The sequence below is a fragment of the Lycium ferocissimum genome, chromosome 2, assembly GCF_029784015.1.
Source record: "Lycium ferocissimum isolate CSIRO_LF1 chromosome 2, AGI_CSIRO_Lferr_CH_V1, whole genome shotgun sequence".
Lineage (NCBI taxonomy): Eukaryota > Viridiplantae > Streptophyta > Magnoliopsida > Solanales > Solanaceae > Lycium > Lycium ferocissimum.
Genome location: NC_081343.1, coordinates 65,635,275 through 65,650,826, shown reverse-complemented (window position 1 = coordinate 65,650,826; position 15,552 = coordinate 65,635,275). Strand labels below are relative to the sequence as shown.

Below are 15,552 nucleotides of genomic sequence, written 5' to 3'. Positions count from 1 at the left end.
AACTGGAACTCATCATTGGGAAGAAGACTACATATTTAGAGAAGATCCAAATTCCCCTCAAGACTAGGCAAGGTTTAATTCTTGGAACAATCAAATGAAGACACCTTGCAAGCTTTCGTTTTTTCTATCCCATATTTGGTTTAGGAGATTAAGATCAAGTTAAGGATTGAAAGTTGGACTCTTTTCCAAATACACCCTGGCATGTTGCAATCAGTCATTTTGCAAGGTGTATCAAGAATATTATAGCTAATTGGGCATAAAACTTTATTCGACTACAATTCAGGGGATCTAACTGTATGTGAGATTAGACATCGACTAGGGAAAAAAAAACGACCAGGAGAAAAATACATCTTACCTTCCCACAAAAATAGTCTTGTTTTTTAATAGCCTTGTTTTGCTTCTTTCTTCTTAGTAATATCTTCCAACTCTGCGTACATATACCTATTTCTCCATCTCCATAGTCGCTACAATCTCTTTGATTAAGAAGAAAAAATATAGTATAAGGTAAACAGAGATAAAAGACTTTGAGGGATCGAGCGTAAACCCCAGCTAATAAATATAGTTAGAAATGCAGGTTAAAATAAAGAAATTTACAACAGGAAGCTCTAAATGTGGCATATCAAACCTCTTGGAGACAAGATTTTAATGGGTGTCTTTATCTTCAAAGCAGACACAAAAGTAACCTGTTTAACAGTGTGGGGACTAAACGCTAGACCAAAAAAATATGCTCCACATCTTGCAACCAATTCATTGATCTGGGCCTGAGTAGGCCAATTCCAAAATCTTCTTGGAAAAATCCCAATGAACTTATTTGGCTTCAGACAATCTGCCGGTCCCAAACAAATCACTCTATGAATGGGGATAAAAGATTGATAATGTAAATAGAGATGAGACTTTGAGCAAACTTGCTAAGATAATAGTTACACGTACTAGTAAACAGATTGAATAAGTTGTTCTCTTTGATCTGTGATTCTCTTTTCCTTCTATCAACTTCTCGTCTCTCAGAAAATTGGAATTACAATATCACAACACTTAAATTAACTACATTTTCGATCTCTATGAGACTATGACTATGCCTATTAGATGAACAATTCATTGAAGTACAACAACAGTAACCCTAGAACTCCTCAAGTCAAAATCTTGTTAATCCCAATTGTATGGCCATATCAGTTGGCAGCAAAGCAATTTAACCCATGACAGAAAACTGTGATAGTGTGCCAGTTGATACAGCTTAATATAACCAAGTTCAGTGGCCGCATGTGTTAAAGATAGTGGAAATTCAAGTCACAATTGAAAAGTAGAGTCATGAGAATGACTCAATCCAAGAAAGAGAACTGTGGAGACATCTAGAAACAATGGTTGGCAGCAAAGCATCACGAATCCCAAGGATGACGGGACCCCCTTCTAGGGCATAGCGCCATAGTTGGCTTGAACTCAAGAATGCATAGCGCCCTAGTTGGCTTGAACTCAAGAATGCAACTTTCTAAGTTCTAAATACCATTTAAATAATCAAAACTGAACTTCAGGAGTAAATTGACAAGGCCCCATAGAGATCTTACCTCTTGAAGATCTCAATTGCTCTAATGTAAACCTACTAAGAATTCGAATCTTCACTAATTCACATATCATGTAGAGTACCTTCACATTAAAATGAACAGCTAACAGATCTGTATAGCCCCGTTCCTAATGACATAGGCGAGGAGCTATATTACATTAGAGTTGAAATCATATTGAAGATGAATATCACATTCACCCCCTTCCCAACCCCCAAGAAAAAGGCTCAGGTAATCAACCCTCATGTGCTCAGAACTGACAGAGCATGGAATAGGATCCAATTCATCAATAAAACTCTTCTCTCCTTCTAAAACAATGAAAACGCTACCTACACGGTAAATATCAGGCAGCCAAATAATGGTCTGATGTAGTACTACAGAAGTGGAGAATTCTTTAATCATATACCTAATTACTTGAAATCTCATTTGTTCAGATGACGTTTGCAGGGCCTCATATCTTCACAGCATCTCAAAAATCTGCTCAGAAGCATTGCACAAGTTGACAAGCAAACATTATTGAGATGATCATGAACTTCAAAAGAATGGAAAGACGAGACAACCATGCACATATTCTTCCACAAATGGCAATACAACAACACACAGGTCCAAATAACTCATAATCCCATTCCTGGCTTCACACTGATGTTTCCATGCAATAATAAACAGCAGAAATCAAATTAAGAACTTACATTGATGGGCATTTCTGCTATGAGAAGGCCACTACTTTCTTCAATGCTTTTGAGAGTAACAACTTCGCCTCCAACAACCATGTTGATCACAATTCCATCTGCATATAATCCAGAAACTTATGTCATACGTTCAAGAATAACAAAGCTAAACATGACATTATATAATACGAACTATTTAGAAATGCATGATAAGGAGGTGGGGGGGGGGGAGTTTGAAGGAACGGGCTATTGGATGACATCCTTTATAATTGACTCCAACGAGGAAGAAGTATTATAAAGGAGATGTGGTGAAATTAATTATGTTCCGTCTTATTTTTCTTTACTTCCATCCTCTTATTCCTTCTCTCAAGTCTCATCTGCTCTCTTGTCAAATTCACTTCTATAATATGGAATGAGAACCTGCTGCCAAACAAGTAGCCATGCGCCTCATATATGTTTCCTGCATAAGAGCATAACAACAAAGTAAGTACATTTGCAAGTCCTGAGGTACAGGTCACAAATTCAAACAATTAAATGCAATTGTCAAGTGAAGTAGACTATTTCTTTCACTATACATGCTTTTTCTAGGCCAACTTCAACTGCAGTAAATGGAAGCAGCATCTGGGCTGCTAGCCCAAGCTTCTGAGTCCAGTTCTTCATTAAGTTGACTAGGCCCAATTTAGTATTTATCAGTAGCTTACAGCTACAGGTGTTCTGCAGCTTATTAGTTGTTCGTGCATACCTTCTGGATATTTTATTGTCAGCTGAAGTTAGTAAGGATATATGTTTACATTCATTCACAGCTTTGACAACTCTTCAGATGTTCATATTCTTTCACGAATATAGAAGCTACACTGGGATGTTCATATTCTTCACCAAATCTTTCAAATTGGTGAAGATTTCAGACAACATGGTATCAGAGGAAATTCAGGGTCTGACAAGCAAGATCATGATAATTTCTCTTTGATTGATGTTAGGGTCAATCACAGTAAACCTCAAGTCAGTACTTGCATGTCTGGATACTCTGGAGCAATTAATGGTTCATGTTTAAGGCTTTAAGACTTAAAAATCTCACTAGCTGCTCCCCTTCACCTTTGGTTCTTGTTGTTCATCATTGTTACTTCTCTGCCTAATCAGCATGAAAAATACTTAAATTTCTCCGGTCCTCTGAACCCGCTGTACATATACACACATCAAATAATCCTGGGACATGGCGGTGTATGGTCTCTTGATGTAAACGGCATTGGTAGATGGCAGAGACTAATGCTCACATTGTTGATTGCACTGCTAGCTAAGATTAAGGTGGTTTTGCAAACGTCAATTAGCCCAAACCACGTGGGCATTCACTTCTCCTTACATAGTCAGAGAGGTGTTTGGCGAACGTCTATTATCCCAAACCACATGGTGATTCACTTCTCCTCAGATAGCCAGAGGTGTAATCACATAAAAACGATATTTCATCCACCCAAAATATATATATATATATATATATATATATATATATATATATATATATATATATTCTGCTCACATAAGCAGAAGGTAACAAGAGGAGCAGCCCCCTATGAGTTGCAGTCACTATGCAACCTTCTCTCCTCTCTACGCCAAAAATGATAAAGGGAAAAAAGGAAGAAAAAAAAAGTGCTACATTTCAGTTTCTTTTCAATGTTTCAATCCTAGACCTTCTTCATCCATCTTATCTTAGTCCACTGTACTTCTAATCACTAAGTCGTTTTAACAAAGAAAGTAAACATGAATAGGCAAAAACAATTTGGAAAAGTAGAAAGTTGCAATCGCTCGGTGTACCTTCTTGATATGCTTATCTAGCATCTCACGTCTTATGCACAAATAAGAGTGAACCTATGAGATAAAAATCATGTTGAATCATGCCTGAGTGCATTTAAACAAAAATTAAATCAATAAACTAGATGGGATCAGCTATAACAGTCCTCTAGACTTGTTTCCCTCCATTCAGTTTATTTCATTCCAATACTAAATAATGTATTTTAAGACAAACTATAGATTATCAAAATTATAAATCTCACACCCACTTCTACATTGCATATAAACCTTAACAAAACTGAAAACACTTCTGGCAAAAACGTGAACAAATATAAGTGTAAAACCAACAACAATGCCTTAATTCAAACTAATCGGTATTGCCTGTATGGTTCATTTTCTACGATTGTTCTGTTCTTGGCCAAGTCCACATGTATTTCAAGAGAGAATAAATCTTTGAAGAGACTCTCTCCATGTGACTTTATATCTATCTTTTCTTTTTCGTTTTTTATCAGTATCTCTACCATGTTGAAGCTTAGCATCTTTAGTCATCATAGTATCGCATCTATGGCCACTACATTTGGATACATTCTGTCAAATGTGGTCATATTTTATGTTATCTAATCTTGCGTCAACATTAACCCATCTCAATATCCACATTTATACAACACTTGTGACATATTGGGGTTTACAGGCCCATATTCGTTTCCAGATAACATAATATTGTGAGACACTGATCAACAACAGTCAATAAACCATCCTATGGAATTTACCTTCCACTTTCATAAGTATTTTTTATCGCATATCACTCCTGTAGCACTCTTCCATTTCAGCCATCCTATTTTGACTTCATGTGTAAAATTCTCATATTTTGTGTCATTCTCTTATAAGACCATGCCAAGATATTTGTTCTACTTATAGTTTCCTAATATCCTTAGGGCTCGTTTGGTATGATGGATAGAGAAAAATAGTCCTGGGATAAAAATTAGTACCGCCTTATCCCACGTTTGGTTGGAAAAAAAACTCGGGATAACTAATCCCGGGATTAGAGTGTTTTTTTATCCCACCTTGAGGGTGGAATAACTAATCCCGGGATAACTTATCCCGGGATTAGTTATCCCGGGATAAGTTGTTTCCAACCAAATGAGCTCTTAGTCTCTAAAGTACTTCCCATACTTCCAACTTTTAAGTGCATTTCCACCGGGTTTTAACTTTGAAAAACTTTGAAATCCACGTGACGTGATCTAAGAGCTCAATGCCTCCAATCTGATAGATTCTAACAGCTTTATTTAACTAGTATTACTAGGGTTAGCAAAATTAGCCCATGAAAACATAACCCGCCTCACCGCCCATTTGACACCCCTAACTATTATCATCATCTTAAACCTGAAGGCACATACCAACTCTCAATTAATATGAATTTAACAGTTCTCTTTATATACGTACTTCTAGCGACGGTTTTTGTTTCTTTCTTTCTTTTTTTTCCATCCGGTGTCCAATACCCGCATTGGAGCCCGACTATTCCGGATTCGTGTCGCGTAGAGCCCAGCCGGGGGAAGTGCTCCCTACGTTTTTTGTTTCACTTTCCAACAAAGATACTTTCATAAACTCTTGAATGAAGAGGGGGACCGGAACATCGTATTAGGCGGGTGGAGCTCTCGGAGAGCGCGCGATTTTGGGTCGTAGGTGCAATCGAGGTTGAAGGGTCGAGGGGTTATGCGTAAGATGTGCGGGGGAGAGAAGCGACGAGCCGATGAAATCCCGGTAGAATTTTGGAAGAAGGTGGGCAGGGGAGGCTTGGAGTGGCTTACGCGGTTGTTGAATGTTATTTTTAGGACGTCAAAGATGCCAAAAGAGTGGAGATGGAGCACCATGATCCTGTTGTACAAGAACAAGGGGGATATCCAAAACTGCAACAACTATAAGGGTATCAAGCTGTTGAGTCACACGATGAAAGTTTGGGAGAGAGTGGTGGAGGCGAGGATGAGGAAGATAGTGTCTATTTCGGAGAACCAGTTCGGATTCATGCCGGGGCGTTCGACTACAGAAGTCATTCACGTTGTAAGGAGGTTGGTGGAGCAGTATAGGAATAAGAAGAAAGACTTGCACATGGTGTTTATTGACCTGGAAAAGGCTTACGACAAAGTCCCAAGGGAGGTCTTTGTGGATATGTTTGGAAAGCTAAAGGTGTTGTAGCTTACATTCGAGCGATGAGACATGTATGATGGAGCCAAGACCGGGCGAGGGACGGTTGGAGGGTGACTCGGAAACACTTTCCGTCGCGATGGGTGCACGTCGTGGTCCCGCTCTTGCCCGTTTTTTGTTTTGGCGATGGACGCACCGACGCGAATTCAGGAGAGAGGTGTCGTGTGTGCATGTTGTTTACGAACATTGTGCTTATGACGAGTCGCGGAGCGTGTAACGCGAGCCCGGAGGTTTGAGCTGGAGACCCTTAGTCGAAAGGTTTCAAGTTGAGCGGGACTAAGACAGGGTACCTAGAGTGCAAGTTCAGTGATGTGATTCGAGTAGAGGACGAGGACGAGGAAGTGCAGCTAGATACTCAGGTCATCCCGAAGGAAGAAAGTTTCAAGTACCTAGGATCGATCATCCAAGGGAATGGTGAGATTGATGACGAATGTCAGACATCGTATTGGAGCGGGATGGATGAAATGGAAGCTCGCATCGCGGGTGTTGTGCGATAAGAAGGTGTCGTCTATCCTTAAGGGAAAGTGGTGGTTAGACCGACTATGTTGTACGGGACGGAATGCTGGCTAGTGAAGAAAGCTCATGTCCAGAAAATGAAGGTAGCAGAGATGCGGATGCTGAGATGGATGTGCGGTCATACCAGGAGAGATCAGAATGAAGTGATTTGGGACAAGGTTGGTGTGGCCTCAGTGGTGGATAAGATGCGGGAAGGGAGGTTGAGATAGTTCGGCCATGCGCAGCGGAGATGCGTTGATGCGCCGGTGAGGAGGTGTGGGGCCCGCGGTGGTGGGCCGAGAGAGGAGCGTAGGCGAATAAGGCACAGGGAGGGTGATTCGGCGGGATATGGCGCTCCTTGACTTGCGAGGGACACATGGGTGATAGAAGGGTGTGGAGGTTGAGTATCAGGGTAGAGGGCTAGTAGGGGGCCGCGAGGATTTCTTTTCTGCTTTAGAAGTTTTATTATCTTTGTTCTCTCGCTTGTTTTTCTATATCTCTCATATAGCTTGCTTGTTTCTCTCTTTCTTTCTTTAACGTCATTTATCTTATTATATGTTGCTATTACTGCCTATTATTATTGTTGTCTTGGCACCTTTTCTTGAGCCGGGGGTCTATCGGCTTGACCTTCCTACCTCCCAAGTTAGGGGTAAGGTCTGCGTACACTCTACCCTCCCCAGACCCCACCATGTGGGAATACACTGGGTATGTTGTTGTTTCCAACAAAGATAAATAGGCAGCATGTTATGGGAGAATGCTTTAGGAAAGAATCCAAAAGGCAGGAAATAATAGAACTTTAAAAGATGAAAGAAATAAGCAGGTGAAACTGAATGGACATAGGCTAAAGGATGCAAGAAGACCCAGAAAACAACTTTAGAAATTTATGATTAACTGGTTCCTACTTCTTAAGAGTTAGCTCTCTCTTTTTCTAAATTCCTGGCCGAGAACAGTGCTATCTTTTCACAACAAGCCCACTCGAGTGCTATGATCAACAAAAAGGTTACACCTCTAATTAACAAACTTTCAAGTGCCACGAGAAAGAGTTATCAAAATGCTCGAATGGAAGATTGAGGAAATGTAAATCCTGCAAGAAGAGTACCTTCTTTGTTGGTAGCTCATAATTAATCAAGACACGAGCATTAATAGGTGACTCCCCGGAGTTTACAAGGGGAAGGCAAGCATCCGTGACAACTACCAAATGAGATTTCTCCTCTTCCTTCTCTGTTTCCCCTGCATGTCCATGTTCAGCTGTAGCCTGCTTGTTCCACCTCATTGTAGCCTGTCGAAACCTAGCTAAAACCGTTGCACGTTCCGCTTCAGCAAGATCACTGTACTGCAATTTTCACAAATTTATGTTCAATCAATCAATCAACTAACCCTCTATCCCAAACTAGTTGGAACTCTCTATATCAATTTCCCTCTGTTAAGACTAATTTCATTCAAATAGCATGTTTATTATTCAATGGCTTAATATATTGACAGTCCCTTAAACTTGCTAATAAATTTCATCTAAACACTCGAACTACGGCGAGTTCCAATTGAGCACCTGAACACATGATAAAGTGTTCCAATTAGACACTTTTAGTTCAAATTTCAAAAAAAACTTTTGTGTGTACTCTAAATCGTCTATTCCGTAGATAAGTTAACCATTTAAAATATGTCAACTTCTTTAATATACGCATTCACCTCAATAAGACGTAATACCCCAGGCGTTTTCTAATTGAACATGCGTTCAGGTGCTCAAATTGGAACAAGTCATACTTTGAGTGTCTAAATGAAATTTGTTGGAAATTTTAAGGGGTTGTCATTGTATTAAGCCTTTTTGAATCAATCAACCAGCTATGACTCAATTCCGAAGTTCCAAACTACCTGTATCCGTTATATGAATCCCATAACAGTTTTTTTTTTTTTTTAAAAAAAAAAAAAACTGAAAAGTCCTATAACAGATTTATCCTTATTGGTTTAACAACTTAATTTAAAGCGAGTTGGTAAATTTGCAACAAGGAATAAAAATGTATTGAGAGAGAACCAGAGCGGCGATTGTAGTATGTGAGAGACTGGAAAGGGCGGAGCAGACAGCGTCGAGCTCGTCACGTGTGCTGCAACTAACTACAATAGGTAGGCACCGTAGCCGCCCAGCCATACCTAACAGATCCACCAAAGTCTCCTGTTTCATTCCAATTTCAATAAGATGAATAAGCTAGCGGTTTACAGTATTGGAGAATATGAAATTGTTACCATTTTGAAGTGAAGTCTATCGACGGCTAGATAGAAATGACGTTGTTGGCTGAAATTGAAACTTGATGGAGAAGTCGGTAATTGAGCTTCATTGGCTTCCATCAATGGATTTTGAGACTTTTGCTTCGCTCAACAATTGAAGAAAAAACTCACTGCTTCGCCGAATTCACCTTACAGTAACCTCCCAGTTGAGCGTGTTATGCTATGCATTTTCAAATGTTCCCAGAGATTACGAATATTCTCCTCGAAATTCGATGTATGAAATACTTTTCCTGGCTGTTTTTCCTTTGTTTACAATTTACTAATATATATATATAAGGGAGAATTGCATTTTTTATAGTCCTCACATCCATTTTTTATCCTTTTTTACCTCTACCTGAAATTTTTATAACTTTATAAATTGTAATACATTTTGGTAAATTTTAATAACTTTTAGGGCTTTTTTATGCTGCTAAAAAAGATGATGTCCTGAAAAATATTATAGTGACCCCTACAAAGCATACTCATACATATTTGAGTTTTTTATGTGAAAATATTATTAAACTTGTTAAAATATATCATTGTTAAATACTTTAAAAATTTATCAAAAATGTAAATAATAGCCCTTAAGTCTTCAATCAAAAAATGAATTCCGAAGTATGATAGTTAATTAATCAAATTTAAATTACCATTTGTTTAACATAAAATTATCTAATAAATTACTATATTAAAAGAGGAACTATAAGATATTATTTTTATATATATTCTAAAAATGTTTGAAAAACATTGTATTTAAAGAAATATAATTTGATCTCGATAAAATTTAATAATATAGACAATTGCAAAAATTATATTTTTTACTTTTTTTACTATTAAAAATATCTTGTAAAAAATAGGATAATATATTTTATATAATTTAGGAGTAATAATTTTTTTCTTATTAAACTTAACTGTTTTGTCCTAAATTATGTAACATATTAATTATCCGGTATTTTGCAAAATATTTTTTGGTAAAAAATAAGTTAGCCAATATGAGTTCAATTCAAAGAACTCAAACGAAATTAATTTAACATATAAAAGGCTCAATTTGGATAAACAAATAGCATGTTGTTATCCTTAATCTAAAAAAACTAAATTAGAAGAGCTTTCAATTATTGATTTTTTTCCTAAAAAAAATCAAATATATAAACTAAGAAAAATGTTTCCCTTTAACACACGTTTTTATACTTTGATATTTTAGAAGTCTTGAATAAAAAATATCAACATAAATGTTACAAGAATAAAAAACCAAGACCCCCAATCCTTTTTTCTCCAAAAATAAAAAAAATATCAACAAATTAAATTTTTAATGTCAATATTGCAAGAACTTAGACGGGCCAAGTGACACTATTTCCCAAATATCTTTACGGGAGCTTAACAATGTTAATTTTAAGTAAGAAAAGAAGGTGTGTGTAAAAAGTACAAATCATATTATACTACTAATGAAATGTATTTTTTGTATAACATAAATAATACATTTAAAACGCAACCAAATCGATAAGTCCATTGAGAAAAAAATCCCACTAGTGGTTTGGTTTGACTTGGTTTGGTGTTGAAAAAAAAAACCGACCATAATTGGTTTGGTTTGGTTTTAGCTAAAAAAGTCAAACCGAACCAAACCAACCCGACATTACATATATTCATATTTTAAAAATATTTTATACATAAAAATATTTATTTGTAATGTAATTTATAAATATTTCTTAAATTTTTTTCGGTAGTTTTTAATCTATTATCATATTATTCAAGCTTGAACATTTTGAATTTTAATTTTTTTTTTTTATATCCATCCCCTGATGTTAGTAACCATATAAAGTCCAAACCAAAATCAACTCAACACTAATACTAATCAAAAGAAATCTCAATTTACCACTAACTAGCCACAAAATAATGTTGGATATCTATTCTTTAATTTTGCATAATTGGTTTAGAGAGTGAAAATACATAACTTAAGTTTTTTTCTCTTGACTTTGTAATTAATACTTATTAACTCTATTTATTTTAGCATAACTTAGTATTTTTAGATCATGGTCATTTTCTTTATGGCTTATTAATTAGCAATATTTATTTTAACCCATTTTATTATCTTTTGTTGAATATTTTAATATAATGTCAACCCTCTTCTCACATTTTGTGTTATTTTCTTATGAAACACCTTAATTATATAGTTGTATCTTACTAGGACTAAAGAAATATTTGAAGTAAAAGTTATATGTTTTGTATCGAGACTATTCCGAAAAAAAAAAAACCCGAAAAACCCGAGAAACCGAATAACCCGAGAAAACCCGAGGTTGAAAAACCCGAATTTTATTGGTTTGGTTTGGTATAAATTTAAAAACCCGACGCAATTAGTTTGGTTTGGTGTTTAAAAATCCGAACCAAGCTTATCAAATACGTACACCCCTAACTACTACATTGAACATGCACAAAATATGTGACTAAATTGCATATGTAATCCTTATATTTTAGTATCGACCCGTTTGGCCATGAAAATTGTTCACTTTTTCCCGAAGAAAATCAGCATTTGGCCATAAAAAAATTAAATACAATTTAAAGTTGTATTTAAAATTTTAAAAATACTTAAAACCCTGATTTCACTTTTTTTCCACTTTAACTCCAAAAAGTGCAAAAAAAAGAAATTGGTTTATATGGCCAACCCCTACTTAGTAGGCGTTTGGACATGCGATTTCATCTCTGATTTTATCTCATGAGATGAAATTCCAAATCATCCAAAAAGGCATGATTTGGGATTTGAAATCATTATTTCAAAAAATTATAAATGTAAAATTTGACTCATACGTTTATATTTTGTAAAAAAAAAAAGATCCATAAGTTAGTAGATATATTTACCAACCATGTTTGCCAACCGAGAAATGCATGCTCAGTGTGAAGAGATTGTTCGTACCATGTGGAATGATTATATTAAAGAGTAGTTACATTGCTATTCATTTTAAATTTTCTTTTATATTGAACTAAAATTTGATCAATTGATGTTGCATTTTTTAGAAAGGGCTTCTAGTAGCGTATTAATTTTATTATGAACTATGATTTACTCATTTGATAAGATTGTATAAGAATTGAAATTTTTTTGATGGTTTTTACAACTTGTGGGGTTTTTATGTTTATAAAAAAAAAATCTGCAACTTAAGAAATCAAAATTGATGTGGAAAACATGATTTCATCTAATGAGATGAAATCATGTCCAAACGGCTCATTATACTATGAAACTCCTAAACAAATAGCATGTTGTTATCCATATTTAAAAATAAATAAATTTAAACACCTTATATAATTATGCACAAAGAAAATTCTATCTAAGTTATAAACTTAAATAATTTGAAGCGGAATCATCAATAAGAAAACAAGAATATTTATATGTGATCATTTTCTATCCAAGAGGCAAGAGTTATGGAAGATCCATTTTTTCAGAAAATTATTATTCTATCTTTTAATCAAAGGTGTGAATAAAAAATGTCAACATAAATAGTATCCTCTAAAATTTTGTGAAAATGTTTGGACACTCATATTTAACCCCCAATCCTTTTCTCTCCAAAGACCACTTAACTTGTAACAAAACTAATATTACAAATCATAAAAGGTGATTGTTGAAAAAGTGCAATATTGCAAGAAATTAGAATTACTTGAATATTGTATATTTATATTCATCGTTCTATTTCTTTACGGGAGCTTAACATATTTCTCGTGAGTTTCTATCCATTATTTGAAATGCCTAATTAAAAATCAAATCATTTATTTCAAAATTACTTGTTTCACAAATGAAATGTATTTTTTATTATTTAACGTAAAATAATACATTTATTTATTTAACCAACTTGATGATTTTTGAATTTCGATTTCTCTGTCCAGAGTCCATTGCACCGTCTTACAAAATTGAATGATCTTATATGTGTACTGTTACTTGCCTGCTTGGTGAGGAAACAAGTACAAGTATAAAATAAAATATCATTAAAAAGAGTAATTGAATGCAAGTACAACTCGATGGGGGAAATTATACTTCTTTTTTACTTGAAAGAAAATTGTTAGCATAAGCATTATTCTAAAACAAATAAGTAACATATTTGAACTATGCCATGACATAGTTATGCAATTAATAGAAAATATCATGTGTTAAAAATTATAGTATATATCATTGTGGAACTCTAAAATAATTGTAATTCTCAATTTATAACTAAATTCAGTGTGATATATATTTCAATCGTTTGATGTGATTTAATTTGTATCTTAGCCACAACATATTGATGTATGATAACTTTAAGAAAGTTTAGACAAAGAGCAGAATTTTTAAAATGAGCTTGTGAGCGATTAAATCAACCAATTATTGTACAATCTCTTTTGTTTATGCAATAATGTGACAATATATACATATATATAGTATATATATTAAGTTCTTTTCCATTTTTCTATATATATTTATATATAGTATATATATATATATGTATATATTAAGTTATACATATATTTAGTATATATATGGCATGCATATATTAAGTATATATAGTATATAATTATATGGCTATATATTTAATTGACTAAAACAAGGCCCTATATGATTAAATAATTAATATTCAACTATCCATAAATATATTAGAATATTTTTCTCTGTCTTCCTATTTATTTTTCCTACCCAAGTTGTAAAATATATTTTCTAATTTACCGATTATTTTTTGCCACTTAATTTTACCCCCTAATATATATTATATAATTGGTGATTTTTTCACTTTTTCAATTATGATGCTTACTAATTCACATAATATAGATCCCATTATTCAATTGGTAATTGTATATTTGCGAAAGAATCTATATATGAAAAATATATATTAAAGAGTTATAATGATTGAAAAAAAGATGGAATATTAAATAGGAAGAGAGAGAAAGTATTTTAATATATTTATGGTATATAAGTTATTAATTATATAAACTATGGTTAGGGCTTTGTTTTAGTCAATTAAATCTTCAGTATATATATATTCTTTACATTTGTCTCTAATCATATATAAGGTAGAACATATATTGGTTATACATATATATGATAACTTAATATATATAAGAAAATGGAGAGAATTATATTAGTATAAATGGTATATAGGACATATAATCCCAAAATCGTTATCAAACTAGTGAAATAGGAAAATCAAATGAATGTACAGTACATTGGAGGCCTCGACTATCTATCCATTAATTGTACTATTTGTCGTGTGTGTTTCTATATATATATATATATATAAGTTTGGATATATATTTTAACAACATCATGTGAAAAATGATGGTATGAATGGTTATTTTTTTTTTTTTTTTTGGTAAATAATTTTTTATTACCAAAGTGAGAAATAAGTTTAGACAAAGAGCAGAATTTTTAAAATGAGCTTGTGAGCGATTAAAAAACCAAAACCCGAGAACTGGACAAGTGAGCCACACAGTGCTTCATACGAACGTTTCTATATATATATATAGTCGCACATACACCCTAGTGCATGTTCCTCGATGCTAAGGGCATCTCCAGAAAGCGAGGATTTCGTGACATTTCTGATCGGCTGACTTGTATTTCTAATAAGTTGTTTAATAGTTGGCATGTTGAACCGTATACATAATATGATGGATTGGTTTAGATTGATCCTAACCGAACGATAATGAATTACTTCTATTTAATATAATATTCAATTCGAAGATAAAATCTCACATCACATATTTGCACGAAATCCATGTTATTTTCATTCAACCGCTAGAAGATCAACTATTCCATAAGCTTGGGACTTCAGGAACTGCATACTATAGAAAAACAAAGGAAACAACACCACTAAATCACTTCAGGTACAAACAATTGACGACTATACTGGATAGAAATTATGTTTTCCAATCACCTCGCAACCTTCACTGTTTTGCATCCTCTGAGATGAACTTCTCGCACTATCTCTTTCACTATGTTGTCCACTCTATGCTTCTCTCCTTGGAACACTCTTATGTTCCTCTCCTTCCACTGATGGTATACCACTGCTGCAAAAATCATTTTATAAATCTCAGCTATGGCACCCTTCCCTTTTGCAAAGCCACTAGCCCATTGAACTTCAAAATCCTAATAACTAGGAGGTTTGTTAATGTCTTGCCACTTCACCAGTTTTGCCCATATTTGTGTAGAGAGTGCACACGTGAACAATAAACTGGAGTGATTCTCATCAGCTTGTTCACACAGAGGGCATTCGGTGCTTGTAGTGATTCCCCATTTTACTGGTTTGTCTCTTGTATACAACTTTGAATGTACAACTATTCTCAGCATGAAAGTCCACTAAGGTAAGTCAATGTTGTTGCAAGTCAATCTTCTCCATTCAACTTTGGGAAAATCCCTTCTCAGTTTTAGGTATATGATTAATTATTATTTGTTTGTATACATGCTTAACAAAACTAATCATTTATTTAAGCTCTCTAAATGCACTTTGAAAATACAACACAACGACATGACCAAGTAATTCTTTTATTATTTAAAATTAAATTGGAAAATACTAGCGAACGTAAGAGATAACTCCGTTACCAAGCACACTTGAAAGAAAAAGATGACAAAACGGGCAATTATCATTGCCTGG

The 15,552-nt window shown here is 34.4% G+C and overlaps 1 protein-coding gene across 6 annotated transcripts; it reads right to left on the bottom strand.

Annotated features, from left to right (window-relative positions):
• Positions 1–218: 218 nt before the first annotated feature.
• LOC132046868 (uncharacterized) lies at positions 219–9,226 on the bottom strand. 6 transcript variants are annotated; one of them, XR_009412784.1, is made up of 8 exons: positions 8,939–9,224; positions 8,730–8,867; positions 7,800–8,033; positions 2,642–2,681; positions 2,243–2,340; positions 1,960–2,030; positions 626–826; positions 219–473 (listed from the first exon to the last, which is right to left on the bottom strand). XR_009412784.1 is itself a non-coding variant. In XM_059437671.1 (6 exons), the coding sequence occupies exons 1-6, from the start codon at positions 9,038–9,040 to the stop codon at positions 2,013–2,015; spliced, it is 630 nt and encodes a 209-aa protein (XP_059293654.1). In that variant the 5' UTR covers positions 9,041–9,223; the 3' UTR covers positions 1,610–2,012. The 6 variants fall into 6 exon arrangements, 2 of the variants coding, with proteins under 2 accessions (XP_059293654.1, XP_059293656.1); XR_009412786.1 differs by lacking the exon at positions 626–826 and having other exon boundaries at positions 230–473; XR_009412785.1 differs by lacking the exon at positions 219–473 and having other exon boundaries at positions 533–849.
• Positions 9,227–15,552: the final 6,326 nt, after the last annotated feature.